At 45.3% G+C, this 24447-nt stretch overlaps 1 protein-coding gene across 1 annotated transcript in view; it reads left to right on the forward strand.

Annotated features, from left to right (window-relative positions):
- The first annotated feature begins 2908 nt into the window (after positions 1-2908).
- The window catches only part of GYS2 (glycogen synthase 2), a 74593-nt gene continuing 53054 nt past the window's right edge, over positions 2909-24447 (forward strand). The window contains exons 1-4 of the mRNA XM_024196330.2: positions 2909-3393; positions 15491-15672; positions 22740-22931; positions 23698-23883. Coding sequence (XP_024052098.2) covers positions 3273-3393; positions 15491-15672; positions 22740-22931; positions 23698-23883 — 681 coding nt within the window. The 5' untranslated portion in view covers positions 2909-3272. The remainder of the gene's footprint in view (positions 3394-15490; positions 15673-22739; positions 22932-23697; positions 23884-24447) is intronic.

The following is a 24447-nucleotide window of genomic DNA, read 5'->3' on the forward strand; positions in this document are numbered from 1 at the left end:
CCCACCCCCTGAGTCTAGGGAGAGCCACTCCCCCACCTTGAGTCCTCAACCAACCTCTCTGCACACACCAGCCAGTTGGGTAGTTGCTGGTCCAGCCAGTCCCACACACCAACCAGAGGAGACCTGCCCACTTCCAAAACCAAGGGAAACCCATTCCCCAACTGACTACCCAGTGCACCACCAGGGGGACTCCCTTCCACCTGACCAGTCGGCCCTCAGTCAGAGGCCACAGGATGACCAGTGGTGCAAGTAGAATTCATTTCTTACCGGTACGTTGCACTCATGGGAGGGACACAAAGGTGGGGGCATGTGACCTCCCCACATGACCTCCCCACCCTGCCCCCAGCCTGGGTCCCTACGCTTTCTCTGTCCTCTACCCATGATTCATCCCATGTTACCGGGAGGTGGGTGGGTGGGGCTCTGTTCTCCTCCCGCTGCGCTGAAGACTTCTGAACCACAGGGCTTTCCGGAACCGCAGCGGTGAAAGGAGCAGAACGTGGGGCCGCTGGGTGACTCCATGCCGGCAGCTCCTCCAGAGATGCTGTACCACCCCCAACCCTGCCCCCAGCCCTTCCATGCAGCTGCATCTCCTAAGTCCCATCTGGGGTCTGGAGGGCAGGGCTGGGGGCGGTACCGTTGCGCCAGAGGATCTGCTGGCATGGGGCTGCTGGGCGGCTCCACGTTCTGCTCCTCCTGTGTCTTTCCGGTACGGCATACTGGCCATAAATAAGTACCATACCATACCGCCCTACTTGTACCACTAGGGTTGACCCGCCTGCCACACTTCTGCCAGTAGTAGAGGATGTTCAGCTGGAACCACTGCTGCTGCTGTAGGGAATAGCTGCCAGGGAGTGAAGGCGGCTAGAGGAGAGGGGGAGGGGGAAGCACAGGGAGGTGCACTGGGAGGTGTTAAATCAGAGGTTAGGGGTCAGATTGTAGAATTGATGGATTTTTTTGCTAGCGAGTCTCCAGGGATCGATTTTGGGGGGGAGGGATGCGATGGGGAATGGATATTTTATCCAGGAAATAATACTTATATCACCAACTCAGGCAGAATGTTTTTAAGGGAGTTTCCTTGTATCCTTAGCCTCACTGACTGCAATGGGACTGCTTGGCATGAGTAAGGGAGGCAAATTGTCTCCTTTTGTTTTTGTTTTCTGATGTCACTTTTAAAGGAATCTAATGCTACTACAGATTGCCAATGTCTTTCTGGTATGGAAGGATCTGGAACTTTGCTGTGCGGTCTCATCACTGTCACACACACACACAGGGACTGACACCTGCAGGGTCTGTACTGCAGTATGTATCCAGCCCAGAATCACACTGGGGTTTTGCCTCCATTACAAACTGATAACTGGTTTGCTCTCCAGTATTCCTCCAGGTGGAATAATACATATATTATAAATATAGTAAATATTAATATTTTACACTTCTTATAACACCTTTCACCTGAGGATCTCAAAGGGCTTAACAGATATTAATGAATTAAGGCTCACAACATCCTTGCAGGCTAGGTATTATCCCAATTTTACAACTGAAGAAACTGAGGCCCAAAGAGGTTAAGTGACCCAAGATCGCAGTGATTACAGAGTAGTGAATAGAACCCAGAGGTCCTGACTCCCAGTCTGCTGTTCTAACCATGAGAACATGCTCCTTCCTTTCTCAGATTCAGGCTCATTTCATTATGTCACACCTGTATCTTTAACCATTCTACATCCCTAGGATATTTTTTTAAAATCTGTGATCACTAGAGCTTGTCACAAAACAGAAAAAACATGTGAATTTTCATGATTATTCCTCCTTCTTTTTAATTGAACTATAAAATTTTGATGACAACTTTCATCATCATTTTGCACTTTTAAAGACGTTGACCAGTAGTTCCATAGCTTGCTGAGAAATGGGGAAAAATTGGACGTTCTTTTTTTTATTGAAACTTTGACTAGTTTTTGTCCCTACACGTTTACAGTGAATAAATAAACAATAAGTATTAATAATAACACCTGGTTTATTTAAATAATCACAGTTGTAATAACATTATTATTTTAATGTAATTTGTACTTAAATACTTGCAAATATTCCAAAATACTGGACAAACATTCTGAAGTTAGTCTCACTATCTCCCTTGAGATGTATTATTTGACGCCCTTATATTGCAGATAGGGAAACTGAGTTAGAAATGACTTATTCAGAGACACAAAGACACAAAGTGAATCATTGGAGAGGGTGGAATAGATCCCTGAAACTTGACTTAGAGACGAGTCCTAGTTTTTTTTAAACTACTAGACCATACTATTTAATATATCTGTGAATTTAATGCAGGTTTTATTTAGTTCTTCTTCCAGATCATTACTATAGAACTTAAATAAAACCACGCCAGAAGGAAGCCAGAAAAAGAGACGCATGAGTGCTAAGAAAACTAGAGTGAAACTCCAGTGGAGGAATTAGGGCCCTGATTCAGGAAATCACCTGTATTCAGGAAAACACTCAAGCATGTTGTTAAAGTTAAGTATGTGTTTAAGTGCTTTACTGAATCAGGCTTAGGGGTCTGATCCAAAGCCAGTTCATTAACCTCATTGGAGTTTGGGTCGGACCCTAGCAGAGCCAGAGAGAAGCCTGTGTGTGGGGCTAGGGGTAACTAGGGCTAGCAAAGCAACAGAAGAAGGAGGTGGATTTGGTAAACTTAATTAAATCTCCTGGAACTTTTGTTAGAGGTGATGACAAATATTTAAATTTGAAAGCCCTGAAACCAAATCCATGAAAGTGCCTAGATATCATGTTGGTTAGGTGCTGGTGCATGATAGAGATCAGTGAGTGTAACATGAAGGGGTGGGTCTTGATGGGAGCCATAAGGGGCAGGGCTCAACTCAGGTGGCAAATTTATAGGTCTTCCCTAGGGGAAGTGCTGATGAGTTTCACTTATTCCTGAGTCTGGTGGCTATTGAAAGCTGTGGCTGAGAAACCTGATGCTGATCTTTGCCTCCCTCTGAGAAAGAGGCCTGCCCCCAGAACAGCCAAGACCTGCTTGGATCAGCTTTGAATTCCTATCTCTGCCAACAGCTGCCTAGCAAGTCCATGGGATTTCACTGAGCCAGTTTAATACTTGTAGTCAGACAGTTTAAACCCATTAGCTCCCAGCTAGTGGAGTAAATTTGCTCTGCCAACCCCAGCTCTCAGGCAGATTTTGCCAATCAAAACCAAAGAGAGAAACAAAAATAACTATAAATTTAATAAAGATTGCAGCCTGCACTGTAAGAGCTAAACGCTGAAGCAAAATGCCTCTGGTTAGATCACTGTCTGTGACCTCTCTTAATGGGCTTCCTCAGTGGGAGGATGAAGACCTGCCAGTGGAGGATTTATTGCTCTTTGAAGTCGCTTGGGAAGTTACCAATAAAGGTCTGTACAGCACTTTACATGTTAATATGATTGTTTTGGGGTTTTTGTGTGTGTGTGTGGAGGGAATGGATGCGAATGTTATTAAGTGGGAACTGTGGAAATGAATGCTTCATAAATGCAGCTAGATGTTTTATTCAGAAGGAGAGCTTAGGAAATTGTATCAAAAGAAGTGTGTCACTCTGTGTACATGAGTGAGCATGGAAGCATATGTGATTGTATATGTGCTATATCTGTGTGTGCTTATTCAGAATGCATGTGTGTAACTCATGTATGTGTATTTGTCCATGTACAGACTTTTGGGCACCAATCACAAAAATATGGGTGAGTGTGTAAGTGTTGCGCATATGTGTGCGTAGATATATGGCCGTTACTCTCTTTGTATTGCTATGCTGTATATGTATGTGAGACTTATTTTTTTAACTGATGCAAAATCTTTGGGAATGCAAAGCATGAAAATAAGCATTTGTAAGACAGTACATTCAAGTGCAGTGATTTTCTTCGACCTTCCCTTGCAGAATGAAAGCCATATTCTCAACTGGTGTAAATCGACATAGCTCTGCTGAAGTCAGGAGTAGAACCGAGAAGTCAGTGGGGCTGCATCAGTTTACACCAGTTAAAAATCTAGCCAAATATTTACAAGCATGCCTAAAGGCAGACATTGCATGAGAGCTTTCACGGTTGGTGCATGTGATCATATTTGAACTCTGCACATTGCTCCAGCTAATATGACCTCTCTGCCAGAGTAACTTCAGATTTAAAGTGCTAATAGAGCTGTCCTACTTCAACAAAGCAACTTGAGTTCAGCAAAGGGGGAAAGACAGTAATGTTGCAGCATAAATGAGTTACTACGAGTCAATGATTGACATTGTGTATCTTGCTGCCTGTGCGGATAAATAAAGAGAAGATTAGTTGAGGAATAGATTGTAATCTGTAACATCTGAACCCTAAAGGACAAATGTAAGTGAGAGGAACAGATAGCCTTAGGGTTAACATTCTACCTGGAGTATTTTGCAAGTAAAGGGCTTATTTTTACCAGTGTGCATGGCAAGCAATTGACAGGTAGATGGCAGCAGAAATCTGGCTAAATCAAAGGGTTCAATATAATGTATAATTTAAATCCACAGTGTAAATTCTTTCTGTGCATTTACAAAGCACATAATGGGCCATACTCTCATTGATTTAGCTTTGCTGACCTCAGTGAAGCTACACAGATTTACCCTACTAATCCAGTCCAATTAAATTATTTGGAACTCAACAAGTTTGAACAGAATGTGCTAATAGTTTCACCAAGTAATGACCTTATACTTTGTCAACCTGAATCTTAGAACTGATTGAATTAGCCATAGCAAACAATTTTTTACCTTACATCAGAGCCTTCTTACAAATTGTCCCTTAACGCATCCTGGTTTGAAGTACTTGTTCTAATTATTATATGTTTGATATATTAATATATATTTGAGCAAATGTTTTTTGCAAACTCTTTGTAGCTTGTGCTCCTTCAAGTAGTGAATATTTTGCCTGTGTGTTTGGGCCATCTAAGTCATGTGCTTTGATACTGTTTCCTGATAGGGTGACCTCACTTTTATAAACAGCAGTAGTTCCTGGAGAAATCTCTGGTGCTGTAGGTCTTTCTGATCCTCCCCGCTTCATAGCTCTTCTCCTTGCTACTGCTCATGCTGAGAGATAGCTCACTTGTATTTATTTGAAATCACTCAGTAGTCTTTCATCTTCTCCATTTAACACCCTCGTTCCCAGACAAGTAAAGATATTAGATGTAGGGTGGCAGAGTGAGCATTTCTAGCATTCTAATGCCCAAATTTGCACAAATCAAAACTCTTCCATAAATATTGATGTAAACAAGAACTAGTCACCCAAATGTAAGCACAATATATACTAGTGTCCTTTGAAGTCGTATCATGAATAATTTAAAATGAACGATACCCATCCAACTTAGTGAGCAAAATGTAACTTGTAATGCATGAGCTTCCTTGCTTTTTTTATTATGCTTGTTTGTTTAGGGGAAAATCACTCCCTTTTGCAGAAGGTTCCTGGCCTGGAAAGCAGTAGAACTGCACATGTCTATTGCGGAAGTGAAACAAGGGGGGCAGGCCATGGAAGTCATGCACCTTACATGCTGCAAAGCAGTGCTCCACGTTGGCTCTCTCCTCTGTAGCACGGAGGGAGGGTTTTGGTGCCAGCTAGGGAAAGGACAGAGCATTATGTAGAGTGGCCACAAACTACATGGATCTATTGTCTAAAGCCTCAATAGATTCATAGAAATGTAGGACTGGAAGGGACCTTGATAGGTCTCCTAGTTCAGTCCCTTGCACTGAGGCAGGACTAAGTATTATCTTCTAGAGACCATCCATGACAGGTGTTTGTTTACTGATTTTAAAAACCTGCAATGAAGGAGATTCTGCAACCTCCCTAGCTAATTTGTTCCAATGCTTAGCTACCCTTACAGTTAGCAAGTTTTTCCCGAGGTCTCTAACCTAAATCTCCCTTTCTGTTTTTAAGCCCATTACTTCTTATCCTGTTCTTAGTGGTTAAGGAGAACAAATTATCACCCTCCTCTTTGTAACAACCTGTACATACTTGAAAACTATCATGTCCCCCCTCAGACTTCTCTCTTCTCCAGACTAAACAAACCAAGTTTTTTTTTCAATCTTTCCTCATAAGTCTTGTTGTCTAGACCTTTCATCATTCATGTTGGTTGTTGCTGTCCTCTGGACTTTCGCCAATATGTCCACATCTTTCTCGAAGTACGGTGCCTGGAACTGGACACTGGACACAGTACTCCAGTTGAGGCCTTACCAGTGCTGAGTAGAGTGGAAGAATTACTTGCTTACAACACTCCTGTTAATATAACCCAGAATGATTGCTTATTTTGCAACAGTATCACATTATTGACTCATGTTTAGTTTTGATCAACAATAACCCCTGGCCAGATCCTCTTCTGCAGTACTCCTCCCTAGGCAGTCATTTTCCCATTTTATATTTGTGCAATTGGACATTCCTTCCTAAGTGTCCTACTTTGCATTTATCCTTATTCAGTTTCATCTTATTTATTTCAGACCATTTCTCCAGTTTGTCATGACCAATTTTAATTCTAATCCTGTCCTCCAAAGAGCTTGCAACCCCTCCCAGCTTGGTATCCTCCACAAACGTTATAAGTCGACTCTCTAAGCCATTATCCAAATCATTTATGAAATTATTGAATAGAACCAGACTCAGGACAGATCCCTCTGGGACCTCACTTGATATGCTCTCCCAGCTTGACTGTAAACCATTCATAACTACTCTCTGAGGAATCTTTTCCAACCAGTTGTGCACCCACCTTATAGTACCCATGTGGAAATGTGTAATAGATAGATATTATAGGCCACTAATAAAGACTGCAGCAGCATCCGTGGAGAGGCTGCACAATCATCCTTGCCCCTTCCTCATCATCCTTGCCCCGTCCTTTTAAACCTCCTTGTATGTCCTCGGCAAAAGTCAATTTGCTCAAGCTGCTCAGGGAGGATGAGAATTTGTCTCTTACAGACTAATTTTGTTACTTGCCATAGTCATTCGCCTGGATTAGCGAGGCTTCCATTGCTTTGATGAGGAAGTTTTTAATCACTTTATGAAGTTGATAACTATACTTATTGAGATGTTTGATTAATATTTATATTAGCATCTCTTTGCATATTGTCTGTATTATTCGATCTGTCTTATATAAAGTGGTACAATGCTCAAAACAAACAAACAAACAAAAAACAACCTCTAGGCAGGTGACCAGTTCTTATCACTACCTAAATATAAACCCATTAGCTTGGTATTCAGGCCCATTACAGTGCTCTTGGAACATTGTTCCTTTAATCTTAAAAAGCAAAGTTGCCTGGAGAAGAGCTCATTCCCCATTCCACACACCAGCTTCAGTCTCTACCTCCATTTCCCTGTGTACCATTTCTTCCCATCTCTCTGGCTCCTTCCCTTCCATCAGCTGTTCCTCTGTAGCTCTTTTTTCCCCTCTCACCTTCAGGGATGGGGTTGTATTAGTTTTTTGGGGTGAGGGACTCAAGTGAATGAGTGGTGGGTACATAGTGTGCATGTAATTGATGTATCTATTTATTTAGGTTTGCATGACCCCACCACTATAGTATCTGAGTAACTCCTAGGAGTTTAAAAATAGAATGGGAAGAGCACAACATGGAGAAAGATGAGAAGAAGGAGAATTTAGACTGGAAGGATGAAAACTAAAACTGGTTTAAAAAAAAAAAATCAGCAAAATTTGTTTGACAAAAATGTCTTTTCAATTAAATAAACACTTTCTCATAAAAAAATCAGTTTTCATCCTTTTCGTCCTTTAAAAAAAAAATTCTAAACAAAATATTTCAAAATTTTTGTTTTAGTGGGAAAAACCTCTCTCTCTCTCTCTGTGTTAGGGAAATAAGTGAGAGAGAGGGTTTTTTCTTTTTCTTTTTCTTTTCTTATTTCACTTATTTATTTTCCCCTCTTATTACTCTATTTAGAAAAGGCGGGAATTTAAAAAAAAAAAAAAAAGGCAAAAACAAATGTGAGAGGTTGTTTATTTTTACCCCACTGAAATTAAATTTCAAAATTTGTGGTCAAAACTGAATACTTTTGACTGGAACAACTTAATTTTTGTTTCTTGGAAATTTTTCTTGGCATGTTTTTTGACCTGCTCTGAAGCACACATAGAAACAGACAGATGATACACTAGTTGTTTAGAAAGAAGTAAAGAAAACAAATGAACAGAAAAAAGGAAGAGAAGGGAGAGTAAAATAAGGAAAAAAGTAAGTTCCAGCAAACCCCCCATTATTATTTGGTGAAGGTTAATATCAAAACACAGAGGTGTATCACATCAATAAACAGGTGAATTTGGCCCTAAGTTGCCAGTGTCAGTGGGAGGACTGCTAGACTAATATCAATTTGCATAAAAAAATGTTTTCAGTGGAATGGTGGGACATTGATTTTAGTGTACGCTAAGCATAAATCTGAACTTTGTACTCAGTCTACACATGCTGTCAACAGAGAGTAACTTTAGGGCTAAAGTATGTGGCCTCCTAAACTAGAGATTGCCCCAAACCACAAAGTTCAGATCGAGTTCTGAATAACACTAAGCTTCAGTGGATGTCAGAATCCAAAACTAGACATGTATCCAAAATTTGCAGCTAACCTGCTATCTCTATAATGGGCCAGACCAAAACTAGCAGATCTAAACACCTTAGAATTTGGGGGAATTTGAGATTGAGATCCAAAATTTGTGCCCATCTCTCATTTCATTGTTTTTATAAAGCTGGCATCTGAAAATAGGTTTTCAGATGTTGCTGCCAGAAGCATGTATAAACTGCTCAAGAAAATCATGGGGTGTTTTGTTACATTTCATTTGATTGGGAAGGAGTTTTAATTGATACCCTAAAACTCCATATTAGGAAAGAATCAGCAGGCTTATTGGAATTCTGAAACTAATTAAAGACTGACGTTTTCCAACCATTTTTCACTTTGAACCAGATTCTGCAGTCAATAGAGTGAGTAATGGACTGCTTATTTACAGTCTCAGTGAATTCAAAGTAGCTAACAGTGCCTTTTGAAAGAAACTTTGTATGACGTCTCTTCAGGGTATGAACTGGAATTTCCATGTATAATAAATTACTCCAGCCACTGGTCAACTCTTCCCCTCCTGTCTTTTTCTTTGAGGCATGTCCAGCACCTTCCACGTGCATATAATTGCATGTACCAACTTCCCATGCCCAGGGGCGGCAGGTTTGTAGAAATTTTGGTGGTGCCCAGAACGCCCAGAGCCCGCCCCCCCCATACTCCACCCCACACCTGCCTAAGGCTCTGGGAGGGAGTTTGGGTGCAGGCTCTGGGCTGGGGCAGGGGGTGGGAGTGCAGGAGGGGGTGAGGGGTGCAGGCTCTGGGAGGGAGTTTGGGTGGGGGAGGGTTCTGGGGTGCAGACTCTGGGAGGGAGTTTGGGTACTGGGTGCAGGCTCTGGGCTGGGGCAAGGGGTGGAGGTGCAGGAGGGGGTGAGGGGTGCAGGCTCTGGGAGGGAGTTTGGGAGCGGGAGGGGGTGTGTGGGAAAGGGGGGTTGCAGGCTCTGGGAGGGGATTGGGGGGGTGCGGCGTTTACCTCGGACTCCTAGGCAGGGCGGGCTGGGGTGCCTCCATGTGCTGCTACCCCCAGGCACTGCCCCCGCAGCTTCCTATTGGCTTCAGGGGTGCTTGGGGCAGGACAGGGGCTGGCAGCCACGTGGAGCGAGCAGGCAGGAAGCCGCTCAGCTCTGCTGCACTGCCGTGATGAGTGGGGGCCCCGGGCTGTTTTAAATGGCCTGGGGGACGTGTGGGGGAGGGCACCCGGGGGCAAAAGGTGGGGCTGAGGGAGAGACCAGTGCTGGAGCCGGGCCCATTGTGCCTGGTGCCCAGGCACCACGGGCCCATAGAACTCGTAGCCCATGCCCAGCTCTCTTACACATGTATGCAGAGACATCCGTGCCTCACGAGTCACATGCTCACATGGTAACAGAGGGACAACTGAAATGTCTGGGGCCAGATAATGCACAGGTTTCATGGCAAGTTCTTTCTGCAGATTTTACTGCATTCTTCAAAATCAAAACCTTATTTTTTTTTTTAAAGTTCTCAATCCTTATTGTAATGAAGGTAGTAAAACAATGCGTTGCAATTGTACTTGCCCTACTGTCAGATAGACTGACATGATGTAGCATAGCACAGAATGAGGCGTGCACTATGATCAGCCCCCTTCTTTCCCCCTTGTTCATCTTAGTCACCGACACCTTCCCAGTCTTTCACGTGCTAACATGGTCAAAGCCAGTTTTATCATCTTAGGAATGACGCGCACTGACCTGGTAACCGTGATGCATACTTTGGTGATGTTGCATCGGGATTACTACAACAAACTCTGTACTGGGCTCCGTAAGGAGCTGATCCATCACCTGCAGCTGGTGCAGAATGCATCAGCAGAAATGTGATTGGAGTTGGCAGCAAGAGGATGCAACCTACCCTCAGCTCCATTCCCTAACTGGCTGCTTCCTGTTGTGTTTCTTGAGTTTAAGGAGAGGCTTTCAAAGATAGAAATGGCAGCACCTTTCAGTGTGCATTGGGTGCATCAATGCCATTCCTACCTTTTGAAAATGTCTCCCTGTAGCCCTTTAAGTGGTTGCTTCCCAAAGTATAATGCTGATCCCAAGACTGGGTCCTTTGCCACAGAGAAGAAACAGGACTCAGGTGTAGGAAACAGAAAACAGCTTCTTTGCTGAGGCTGCTGGATAATCGGGGCCCAGTCTTGCACCACTAAAGTCAATGGCAGTTGGGTCACTCCTTGAGACCTAGTCTACACACAGGTTTTGCACTAGTGTAACTATTTTGGTTATGCGTACAATCTTTTTAATGAAATAGTTATACCAGTACAACTCCTAGAATAGAGCCAGTTATACTGGTATAAAGGTGCCTTCATCATCATCATGTTCCCATTACACCTCTGGCATTTAGGGCAGCAATGAAGCTACTCCACTCCTGTCTGTTTCTGGCAAGTCTTTCTGTGGTTTCCCAATTGTGCCCCAGGTTTTTCAGCTCAGCTTCCACAGCTCTTCGTAATGTTGTTTTCAGGCGGCCTCGTTTTCGCTTGCCTTTGGGTGTGCATCTTATTGCTACTCTGGGGATGGCAAGAGGATGGCAACACCCTCATGGTGTCCATCATCCCATCCAGAATACAGCAAAGTTTCTCCCGAGGCTGCTGTTAATCTTCTTGATCTCGTCCATCTGCTCTCACTGACACCCAGGATGTGTAAGCTGGAGCGTCTCATCTCTGTTGTGATCTGAGCTAGCTTCCCTGTTTCATACATTGTCTGTTCATTCCAAAAAACAAGTTTGGTTTTTGTTAGGGTTACCATCCGTCCGTATTTCCCCAGACATGTCCGGCTTTTGCGTCTCTAAATAGCCGTCCAGGAGGAATTGGTAACAAGGTTAAAATGTCCGGGGGTTTTTTCTCCCTCGCCTCCCTCCCTCCCTTCCATGCAGAGTGCGGCTGCTGATTGGGTGGCTGGGCCGATTGACCCACTCCCATTGGCCTCCAGCAGCCAGAGCCCTCCCCTGCTCCCCCCTCCCTCTGTCTGCAGCCCTGTGTAACACCCAAACCGACCCACTGGGCAGAGTAGGTAAGGGGAGTCCGGGGGGGGGGCAGTCAGGGAGCGGGGGAGTGTTGGATGGGTCCCCGGCCTCCACCTGCCACCCCCCCTCCTCGCGTCCCCCCCCCTGTGGGCCCCGCCCCGCCTGCCTCTCCCTTGTCTGCTGCCCCCGGGTCCTAGTGTCCCCCATCTACTAATGGGAAGACAGGCTGCCCTTACCCTGCCCTTCCACCCTAGCCCTGAGCCTCTCCAACATCCCAAACCCCTCAGCCCCAGCCCTCATCCCCCCACACCCTAATCCTCTGCTCCATCCCTGAGCCCCCTCCTGCATCATGAACCCCTCATCCTCAGACCCACAGCCCTCACCCCTGCATCCCCTCCTATCCCCAAACTCCCTCCCAAACCCCCTCCCCCCTTCCCACACACCCCCTCCTGCCCTCAAACTCCCTCCCAAAGCCTGCACCCCCTCCCTTTGCACCACCTCCCACCCCCAAACTCCATCCCAGAGCCTGCACCCCTCACCCCCTCCTGCACACCCACCCCCTGCCCCAGCCCGGAGTCTGCACCCAGCACCCAAACTCTATCCCAGAACCTGCACCCCTCCTGCACCCTAATCCCCAGCCCAGGACCCGCACCCCAGACCTCCTCCCCCCACCCAACCCCCCTCCCAGAGCCTTAGGCAGGTGGGGGGGGGTTCTGGGCACCACCAAAATTTCTACAACCCTGCCACCCATGCGAGTGGATAAGGGTTGGGGCAGTCAGGGGACAAGAAGCAGGGGGGGGTTGGGGTTCTGAGGGGGGCAGTCAGGGGGTGGGAAGTGGGAGGGAGTGGATGGGGGCGGGGCTAGGGTGGGGCTTCACCCCCCCCCCCAGTGTCCTCTTTTTTGATTGTGGAAATATGGTAACCCTATTTTTGTCTTCATGCCAGTGGCTTCCTTTCAGCTTTCACCACTGGCAGTCATACAGGTCGTTGACTCCTGAAGGCCATCTCACACAGTAATGGTCGATTTCGCCATCGCTGTTTCTGTAACATATTTTGTTTTTTACTGGACAGAGTTGTTAGCCCTGTGCCTAACCCCAACCTGGAGGACCAGGGTGTCTGTTTTGTCTGGCCCCTCCCCCACAGACCAATCCGGCATGGTTGAACCTACCAGGAACAAAAAGCCCCTGCCAACACAGATTCTGGGGATCGTTACAGCATGCAAGGCACGGACACCAGAGGTCAGATAAAGGTGCCTTAGATCAGTATAACTTACTCCCATTCCCTTACAGGAATAAGGGTATCAACAAAAGTACTTTTATAACTGAATCTACAGTTGGGATTTGTACTTCTTTAACTATATCAGTATAGTTCGAGATGCAACTCCTGTGTTTAGACAAATTACTCAGATACAGTACACTCTCTCTCAGCTTGCAGACTGAGGAACCCAGCCTGTGCTGCACAGTGTCACCACACAGGATCTGCCTAAATCCTGATCCAAATTAAACAATCATCATATCGACTGTTGAGTACAGGCCAGCTTCTTAGGTTTCTGGTCCTAATGACTTGTAAGGGAAGAACTGGGGCTGGCTATATCTTTATTTCTGCAACGTCACCATCTGAGCTATAGATTTGCTACCGACATTTTTAAACATGAGCAAAGACTCTTCTTTTGTTGCATTATGATCAATTTTAATAATTGTTCATATTTATTTTATGAAATTTTAGCTGCATTATTTTTATTGTAAGACCTAAATGCTATGGTTGATAAGCACCATAACATGATTTTGTTTTAGTTATGACTCTATGGATCTTCAGTCTTTCAGATGTTTCCTTGTTTGCACTCCTCACAAGGCGGGCTATTTTTAAAGAACAGGATTTTAATGTAGGGGCTAACTTTTAAGTGTGCACATAAAACTTACAATTATCTAGTTTGCATTTATATCTATACTTTTTCATACATTCATAGATTCCCAGGCCAGAACGGACCACTGTGACCATCTAGTCTGAACTCCTGTATAACACAGGCCACAGAACTTCCCCAAAATAATTCCTAGAGCAGAACTTGTAGAAAAACATCCAACGCTGATTTAACATTTGCAAGTGATAGAGAATCACTGTACCCTTGGTAAACTGTTGCAGTCGTTAATTACCTTCACAGATAAAAATGTACAGCTTATTTCCAGTCTGAAAGTTTCCAATTAATTGATTTGCATGCCCAGAGGCCTGTTCATATGTTCATCAGCTGTACATGCATTCTATAGGGGCACAATTTAAAAATGTTAAATTCCACAGTACTGAAGGGAAATCAGATTTGGCAAACGGTTTGCGGCAGATGTCAGCTGATCCATTTTAATTAATCATGGACCTAATCCTCCAAAGTGCTGAGCAACCTCAGCTCCCATTGGCTTCATGGTAAATGAAGGGTCAGATTTGTAAAATACCTTTAAAAATCTGGCCCTTAATATTTAGAAAGAATCACAGCATTGGGCCCTTATAAAACATCTATAGCCTTAGCAAATAATTCATGACACAGTCGGGGCATTACAATACAGTTCTAGTAGCTCATTTGGCTTCTGCATTTGGGTCAGTTCAAAACATATAGTGGCTATTAGGTTAATTTTGTTGCAATTATTTAAACCTCTCTGATCTTCAGCTCCCTCGTATATGTTAAATATGGTTCCTGGGTATGCCCCTTGGGCTTTATTCACTGTTGACTTATTTCAATTTAATTCAGTGAAGCTAAGCCAGTGTAAAACTGGACTGATGCAGTAGTGAATCGGGTCTCTGGCATGTAGTTTATACCTAGACTTTGATTTATCTGTTCTTCCTCCTTCCTTTCCTTTTGTTGCATCTAAACACTATGCTTCTGTTCATCTTGGTCCATGGTATGGTGGAATTCCCTCCCATAAAAGATCTGCACTCCTGTCTCTGTCCTTTCATTCTAATGATCTGTTAACTTTGTTATTTACTTGCTAATGTGGTATTGTGTTTTACTTGTTTAGTATGTTATTTGTGTATATAATGTGTAACATACCAGTGAAAGGTGTTGTAGACATTGAGATCAGTGGAAGATGTTATAGAAATTAAAACATTAAGGGCTTTTTGTGTTAGTGATGGAATACAGTGCCTTTATCTTTAAAGACATTATTTCAAATCCAGCTCAGGTCAGTAGCAGCTGAAAGTCACTACTGCCTGATGCTTTCTAGTGGCTTGTGTGTAATAAATTGGGGTTTGTCAGTCCAATTCTCAATGTGCAGGCATCCTCATCACAAGGAACTAGCTTTAAAAATGACAACTGCCAAAGCAAAAAGTTTAGGTATACCCTATAGCCAACCACTAGATTAGGCAATAGAAAATATAGGAATGGCCCTGAGCCATAGTGTTTGAATCCCCCCAATCTGAACTTTCCAGGGATGTGCCCATCCAAAATTTTTGTTGTGTGCTTTATCGATAGGGGACAGCCAGACATAAGGATGAGAATAACACAATGCGCTGATTCCACATAAGTGGGCATGACATAAAAAACCAGATAGAATAGAATAGTAAGCAGTTGGTGTGTAACAGATAATAACAGTTGAGGGTGGAAAGTATACTGTGTCCATATAGAAGAACTTTGGGGAGGTCACATATAATGACCCAATTGATATTTAGCTAGGATATTTAGCTAACTCTCCCACTCTTAGGCAAAGTGCTATGGGATTAACATTTAATTACCACATGAGGTCTGGATATGAGAACATCCCATTTTTAAATACAGGGGATGAAATTCTGGGCCTATTGAAGTTAATGGCAAACCCCCCATTTACTTCACTACTAGGGCCAGGATTTCACCCAGAATTGTGAATACGAAAAGTAATTAAACTGGAGGTGGACCTGACCCATACCGCCAGGTAGGTTTGACCCTGGATCTGAATTTTGCACCTTATACCCATCTCAATATGATACTCTCTTATGATTTCTTTTACAGTTGGTGGCATCTACACTGTGATCCAGACAAAAGCCAAAATTACAACTGACGAATGGGGTGAAAATTATTTTCTGATTGGTCCCTACTTTGAGCACAACGTGAAGACTCAGGTAGAGGTGTGCGAGCCTCCGAACCCAGCAATTAAAAAGGCAGTGGACACATTGAAAGGCCAGGGGTGTCAGGTAAATGAGATCTGCCACTGCTCCCTATGGCAACTAAGCTGACGCTGAGGAGATTACAATTTTGGTTAATGCTCTTGCCATTCCACTTGACTCTGTAGTCCTGGTCAATGTCCCAATAGGAAAGGCTCAGAGCCATTAACTTAGCGTTAGAGTAGCAAAGTCAATTCATTAAAGGTTATTTTTGAGAGAGAACCAGTTTATCCAATTATATGTTTTAAGAGTCATTTATCTGCAAGTCTACTTAATTGGATTAATGACTTACTTTGCCAGTCCCTAAATACAGTGAGATTTCAGTAGACATAATTTGACCTTAGGTTGACTGAACTGTTGTGTAATTCTCTTTTATTGCATTTGGCCTTCTCTTGCTGCTGAATAAACTCTGAAAGGGAATAGCATTTCACCATACTGTGGTTTCACTACGGCAGGTTTGAAAGCTAGATATAGCAGAACCACAGTGGTATTAAAAAAGTTATCTGCTGACAAAGAACCTGCTTTCTAAGGCCAATTTAGCTCTGGAAATAGTGTGCAGTCCCCTCATTTTAGTATGGTGCTTATCATAGGTGTTGCATTCATTCTTAGTCCCGAAAAAAGAGGTTTTTTGTAATCAGTGCACAAAGCTAGGACCTGGTGGATCTGAGTTCCATTTCCAGTTTGGACAAACATGTCCTGCGTAATCTCAGTCATATCTTGTCGTAGCTCTGTGTCTCAGTTTCCCCAGCTGTAAAATGGAGACAGTAATGCTTCACTTCCTTCACACAGGTGGTGTAGATTCTTTTCCTTCCAGTGAATCAGCAGCAGAATTGTTTACTAAATTCCAAACAGTTACACCTGTGCAAACCCATTGATAACAAGGGAATTACACAAGGATAGGAGAGGGTCTGGTGTGGCCTATAGAATCTTTATTACTGGTGCTGATGCCCAAGAGAGAAAATTTGCCTCTCAGATTCCAGGTGGAATATGCAGGGCTATCAGCTGAGGGAAAATAATCTCTTGATTTGTAAACTGTGCAATCCTGACCTGGAAACCATCAAGAGTCAATAGACTTGGAGTCCCTTGATGCCACTTTTTGCAAAGCCTATTTTTCAGAGTGGAACCAGGCTATAACACATTGATATTTGTAAGGGATTTGGTAATCCTCAGATAGTAGTACAGAGTGATGTTCCTAATTTAGCGGCTGCTTCTGGTTTTAGTGTAACTTTTCATAAAGTTAATTAGTTACCAAGGTTTATAAATATAAACCTACTACTGATTACAAAGACATGTCTCTGCCATCTAGCAAACTCTCTTTTGAATGGACAATAACTACAGACTTTTAGGCCAGATTCACTTCTATGCTCCAGACAGGGGTGGCGAGTTATATGGGCCTGTGGTGCCCAGGCTCCAGCAATATTCAGGGCCTGGGGGCTCGGTTCCACCAATGTTTGGGGCTGGGTCTCTCCCCTGGCCCCGCCTGCCACCCCCATGCGCCTCCCCCGAGTGTCCCCGACCCCCACTTGCTGCCCCCGCACACCTCTCCCTGGCCTCAGAGCGTCCCTGCCTCAAGCTGGTGGCTGTCCCATGTGGCTCCCAACATCAACTGCCGCCGCAGGGTCCTAGTGCCCCCCAACCACTTGTGTCAGGGCAGGCTGACCCTGACCCTGTCCTTCCGCCTTGGACTCTTCCCTTTTCTGGCAGGACCCTCCACCAGCACAGGGGGCCCCCCCACCTGCAGTCACCGGTCCTGCCCCACAGTGGGCAAAGGGCAGCCCCATACCCCACCCCCAATGAGGCTACAGTGAGGGGCAGCAGCAGGGGAGGAGGCGTACATGTGATGGCAGCCCCTCCCGGCACCCACCACAGGGGAGATGAGGGGTCTTCCTGGATCTGAGAGGGGCCCTAGGAGCACGTGCAGTGACAGTGGTGCGTGGTGAGTGTGCTGCCGAATGTGGGCCTTAGAGTTAATGAGGATTGGGCTTTCAGGCCTGCTCTATACAATTTTTGTACTGGTATAACTGTTTCAGTTAGAGGGGTGACATTTTTACTGAAACAATTATACTGGTACAGCCCCTAAGATGGACACAGTTATACCAGTATAAAGATGCCTTAGGCCTGGTCTACACTACGATTTTAGGTCGAATTTAGCAGCGTTACCTCAATTTAAGCCTGGACCCGTCCACACGACGAAGCCCTTTTTTTCGACTTAAAGGGTTCTTTAAATCGATTTCTTTAATCCAGCTCCGACGAGGGGATTAGCGCTGAAACCGGCCTTTCCGGGTCGGATTTGGGATAGTAGGGATGCAATTTGACGGTATTGGCCTCCGGGAGCTATCCCAGAGTGCTCCATTGTGACCGCTCTGGACAGCACACTCAACTCAGATGCACTTGCCAGGTAGACAGGAAAAGGCCCTTGAAATTTTGAATTTCCTGTTTGCCCAGCGTGGTGGAGAGCCCAGGTGAACACACAGAGCTCATCAGTACAGGTAACCATGATGGAGTCCCAGGATCGCAAAAGAGCTCCAGCATGGACCGAACGGGAGGTACGGGATCTGCTTGCCATATGGGGAGACGAATCAGTGCTAGCTGAACTCCGTTGCAGTAAATGAAATGCCAAAACATTAGAAAAAGTCTCAAAGGGCATGAAGGACAGAGGCCATAACAGGGACGCTCAGCAGTGCCGTGTGAAAATTAAGGAGCTAAGGCAAGCCTACCACAAAACCAGAGAGGCAAACGGAAGGTCCGGGGCAGAGCCACAGACATGCCGCTTCTACGCTGAGCTGCATGCCATGCTAGGGGGTGCAGCCACCACTACCCCAACCCTGTGCTTTGACTCCGTCAATGGAGAATCACGAAACACGGAAGCGGGTTCTGGGGACAAGGAAGATAGCTCACAGCAAGGAAGCGGAGAAACCGGTTTCCCCAACAGCCAGGATACGTTTTTCACCCTGGACCTGGAACCAGTAACCCCCGAACCCACCCAAGGCGTGCTCCCAGACCCTGAGGGCACACAAGGCACCTCTGGTGAGTGTACCTTTGTAAATATTACACACGGTTTAAAAGCAAGCGTGTTTAATGATTAATTTGTCCTGGCATTCGCGGCCAGTACAGCTACTGGAAAAGTCTGTTAATGTGTATGAGGATGGAGCGGAAATCCTCCAGGGACATCTCCAGAAAGCTCTCCCAAAGCCTTTGCAAACGGTTTCTGGGGAGGGCTGCCTTATTCCGTCCTCCATGGTAGGACACTTTACCACGCCAGGCCAGTAGCATGTAGTCTGAAATCATTGCATAACAAAGCATGGCAGCGTATGGTCCCGGTGTTTGCTGGCATGCAGACAACATCCATTCCTTATCTCTCTTTGTTATCCTCAGGAGAGTGATATCATTCATGGTCACCTGGTTGAAATAGGGTGATTTTATTAAGGGGACGTTCAGAGGTGCCTGTTCCTGCTCTGCTGAACAGAAATGTTCCCCGCTGTTAGTGATCATCCCAGAGAATTGGGGGGAGGGGGAGGAGAGGCGGGTTAGTTGGGTTTGTGCTGCACGTTAACCCAGAAACCGCAGCCCCTCCTTTTAAATTGCAAACCCATTTTAAATGGCCAACCCAACGGCCACTTGGTATGGGAAATGAGGGCGCTGCTGTTTGAAACCATTCCCACACGTTATGAAGGTTAAAAAAGCCAAAAGACTGTGGCTTACCATGGCTGCCTGCAAGCCGAATTCTGTTGCCTGGCACTGCGTGAGTGATCTCTCACACCAAACCGGCAGGCCCTCAATATAAGAGGAAAAATGCGACCTTGTAACGAAAGCACATGTGCTGTGTAATGTGAACAGCAAGATTTAACGTGAAAGAGTGTACCCATTGTTCTCTAAAATGTCTTTTTAACTACCACCTCTCCCTTCTCCTCCACCAGCTGCAAATGTTTCTCCTTCGCAGAGGCTAGTGAAGATTAGAAGGCGAAAAAGGCACACTCGGGATGACATGTTCTCAGAGCTCCAGATGTCCTCCCACGCTGACAGAGCACAGCAGAATGCGTGGAGGCAGACAATGTCAGAGTGCAGAAAAGCACAATATGAACACGAGGAGAGGTGGCGGGCTGAAGAGAGCAAGTGGCGGGCTGAAGAGGCTAGGTGGCGTCAGTTTGCTGACAGAAGGCAAGAGTCGATGCTCCGGTTGCTGGAGCATCAAACTGATATGCTCCAGCGTATAGTTGAGCTGCAGGAAAGGCAGCAGGAGCACAGACCGCCGCTACAGCCCCTGTGTAACCAACAGCCCTCCTCCTCAAGTTCCATTGCCTCTTCACCCAGATGCCCAAGAACGTGGTGGGGGGGCCTCCGGCCACCCAACCACTCCACCCCAGAGGATTGCCCAAGCAACAGAAGGCTGGCCTTCAATAAGTTTTAAAGTGCAGTGTGTCCTTGTACTTATCTCGTCCCCCACCCCACCCGGCGCTTCCCTCCTCCACCCCTCCCGGGCTACCTTGGCAGTTATCACACAAATAGGGAGATGAATTAATAAAGAATGCATGAATGTGAAGTAACAATGACTTTATTGCCTCTGCAAGCGGTGATCGAAGGAGGGAGGGGAGGATGGTTAGCTTACAGGGAAGTAGAGTGAACCGGGGGTGGGGGGTTCATCAAGGAGAAACAAAAGAACTTTCACACTGTAGCCTGGCCAGTCATGAAACTGGTTTTCAAAGCTTCTCTGATGCGCACCTCGCCCTGCTGTGCTCTTCTAACCGCCCTGGTGTCTGGTTGCGCGTAATCAGCGGCCAGGCGATTTGCCTCAACCTCCCACCCCGCCATAAATGTCTTCCCCCTTACTCTCTCAGATATTATGGAGTGCACAGCAAGCAGTAATAACAATGGGAATATTGGTTTCGCTGAGGTCTAGCCGAGTCAGTAAACTGCGCCAGAGCGCTTTTAAACGTCCAAATGCACATTCTACCACCATTCTGCACTTGCTCAGCCTATAGTTGAACAGATCCTGACTACTGTCCAGGCTGCCTGTGTATGACTTCATGAGCCATGGCATTAAGGGGTAGGCTGGGTCCCCAAGGATAACTATAGGCATTTCAACATCCCCAACGGTTATTTTCTGGTCTGGGAAGAAAGTCCCTTTCTGCAGCTTTTGAAACAGACCAGAGTTCCTGAAGACGTGAGCATCATGTACCTTTCCCGGCCATCCCACGTTGATGTTAGTGAAACGTCCCTTGTGATCCACCAGTGCTTGCAGCAGCATTGAAAAGTACCCCTTGCGGTTTATGTACTCGCTGGCTTAGTGCTCCGGTGCCAAGATAGGGATATGGGTTCCGTCTATTGCCCCACCACAGTTAGGGAATCCCATTGCAGCAAAGCCATCCACTATGACCTGCACGTTTCCCAGAGTCACTATCCTTGATACCAGCAGCTCTTTGATTGCGTTGGCTACTTGGATCACAGCAGCCCCCACAGTAGATTTACCCACTCCAAATTGATTCCGGACTGACTGGTAGCTGTCTGGCGTTGCAAGCTTCCACAGGGCTATCGCCACTCGCTTCTCAACTGTGAGGGCTGCTCTCATCTTGGTATTCTGGCACTTCAGGGCAGGGGAAAGCAACTCACAAAGTTCCATGAAAGTGCCCTTACGCATGCGAAAGTTTCACAACCACTGGGAATCATCCCACACCTGCAACACGATGCGGTCCCACCAGTCTGTGCTTGTTTCCCTGGCCCAGAATTGGCGTTCCACGGCATGAACCTGCCCCATTAACACCATGATTTGCACATTGCTGGGGCCCGTACTTTGTGAGAGGTCTATGTCCATGTCTATTTCCTCATCACTCTTGTCGCCGCGCTGCCGTCACCTCCTCGCCTGGTTTTGCCTTGGCAGGTTCTGGTCCTGCATATACTCCAGGATAATGCGTGTGGTGTTTAAAGTGCTCATAATTGCCGCAGTGATCTGAGCGGGCTCCATGATCCCAGTGCTATGGCGTTTGGACTGAAAAAAGGCGCAAAACGATTGTCTGCCGTTGCTTTCATGGCAGGGAGGGAGGGAGGGTGGGGCCTGATGACATATACCCAGAATCACCCGCGACACTGTTTTTGCCCCATCAGGCATTGGGATCTCAACCCAGAATTCCAATGGGCAGCAGAGACTGCGGGAACTGTGGGATAGCTACCCACAGTGCAACGCTCCGGAAGTCGACGCTAGCCTCGGTACTGTGAACACAGTCCGCCGACTTAATGCACTTAGAGCATTTTGTGTGGGGACACACAATCGACCTTATAAAAACAATTTCTAAACAACTGACTTCTATAAATTCGACCTAATTTCATAGTGTAGACATACCCTTAGGCAGGTATATCTTATTCCCCTTCCTGTACGGGAATAGCTATGCTGGTATAACGCATCTTTATATCAATATAACTGCATGCACACTTAGTGAGGGTTGTAAGCCTTAGCTATCCCAGTGTAATTTAAGCAGTACAACTTGATTGTGTAGAGGAGGCCTTAGAGTAAATGAGAATCAGGTTCTAAGGCTCCCATGGTCCAGATTTTCAAGCAAGCCTCCTAAATTGGACATAGATATTTTGCACCCTTACATTGCACCTCAAATGCCCATTAGGTTATGTGTAAAAAGTGGGCAGTTACGGTTCCCAGGGTCCAATCCTGTAAAGTGCCAAGCGTCTACACCTCTCATTTAAGTCAGTAAACGTGATCATCACTAGCGTTGGTTGAAAGTTCTGCCGCTTTGAACTATCAATGACAAATATCATTTTGATAGAAAAAGTGATTTTTTCACATCTCTTTTCCCATTTTTCAACCAACTATAGAGTGGCTTAAAATCTTTCAATTTTCAGTAAAAATATCAGGAAAATAAATCTTGAAAAATTGTTCTTGGATTTTTTCCCCTGGTTTTGGACTAGGTTTCCTCCACACATTGCCAGGAGAAACCCCAAATATCCATTTTGTGCACACAGGAATACCCACGTCATTCCCAAATGCTTCTGCTCATGAAATTCGGGTTTCTATGCAAAATTTGCTGGCTCAGTTTAGGCCACTCCTTGAGAAATTGGCCTTTTCTGCTAACACCTCTGCTTCTAATTAACAGGTATTTTTTGGAAGATGGCTGATAGAAGGCAGCCCATACGTTATGCTCTTTGACATAGGATCAGCAGCCTGGAATCTGGACAGATGGAAAGGAGAATTCTGGGATGCATGCAACATAGGAATCCCTTTTAATGACAGAGAGGCCAACGATGCACTGATCTTTGGATCATTGACTGCCTGGTTCTTTAAAGAGGTACAGTTTTAAAGTCTAGAACAACAGTGGCTTCAAACCTGGATCTGATATAGATCCAAATCAAATTTGGAATTTCAGTAACTCCTCTATTATATATTGTGCTGAAACCACAGATCTGAAACTTTCCCCTCCAATGGTAAGAAATTTCACTCCTGGTCTGGATCCAAATTCATAGCTGTAGCTTATCTCTGATTTCAAAGTGTTCTGTTGGTCAGTTCAACTGCATTCTTTCCACGGAAAGCCATGTCTGGCATGTGGTGTTACTTTAATGTCATTTCTACCCTATGTTTCTTATTGGGTGTCTGAGTTCTTACTGACACCACTTTGTGTGTAGTGATCTCGCTCTCTCCCTACCAATGAGCAGCAACCAGGTGATCACTCTCAAACTGTCCTTGCCTCCACACAGAAAGCCAAGGGCAATTTACTTCCCAAAGTTGCCAGATTCTATCTTCCCTCAAACAATTAACACTGAGTCACTTATGGTTTTCTTAAACTGGGGTCTAATAGCAAAAGAGAAAATATAAAGAACAATGAAAGATTGTGTTTCTCAGAGCTCCCTGGGTGAGCGTGCCACTGGAGGACATGGTGCAGCATGTACTTCTCTTCACAGCCAACCATCTCTACCGACTGGTCAGGGCTGTGGTCAAGTAGAATGCTATAGGATTTTTTTTCATTCAGAAGTAAGCAGACACTTGGGGGCTGCTGAGAAGGGGGTGATAAGCAGGAGGCAGTGCACTTCACATGTGTCCTTTCACATTGTTTTCAGCTCACCAGCCAGTTTGATGACAAGCCCAACTTGATTGCTCACTTTCATGAATGGCAGGCAGGTGCTGGGCTAATCCTCTCTCGATTTAGGAAACTTCCTGTTGCCACAGTCTTTACTACCCATGCCACACTGCTCGGGAGGTACCTGTGTGCAGCAAGTATAGATTTCTACAACAAACTTGACCAGGTAAGAGTCTGTCGTCCTGTTTCCTCCCCATGGCATTTCCAGCTAACTTTTCAGTGACGCTAAAATGTCTCATCAAACCATGCAGCTCCTGGCTTTGGTGCCTGTTAACTTTACCAATGCACAGTTATTCCCTCTTGAATATTCTCATGGGGTGTGCCGACATAGAAGTGCTTTGCCACAATTTCAAAGCATAATAAATTGTATTAGTTACATCCTTAGGTATATAGGGTCTGATTCTAAACCCAGTGAAATCGGGAGTCTTTCCATTGACGTCAGTTGGATCAGGCCTATCTGGAGGAAAACTGGAAACCCTCAAACTCCTGGGCTAATCAACAGCCCAATCCAGTCCACTGACTGATAAATAAATGGCAATAACAATATATTGCACTGCTATAGCACTTGCCATCTGAAGCTCTTAGCCTTATTATTAACAATTTGAGGATATTTTCAAAGGCACAAAGGTCAGTTAGGTACCCACCTCCCACTGAAAGTCAATGCCTTTGAAAATCTCCCCCTTTAGGTGCCGATGAGGCAACTAAGACAGAGATGTAGAGCAAGTTGGTT

Source organism: Terrapene carolina, unplaced genomic scaffold (genome assembly GCF_002925995.2).
Source record: "Terrapene carolina triunguis isolate 2854851 unplaced genomic scaffold, T_m_triunguis-2.0 Scaffold112, whole genome shotgun sequence".
Taxonomy (NCBI): Eukaryota; Metazoa; Chordata; order Testudines; family Emydidae; genus Terrapene; species Terrapene triunguis.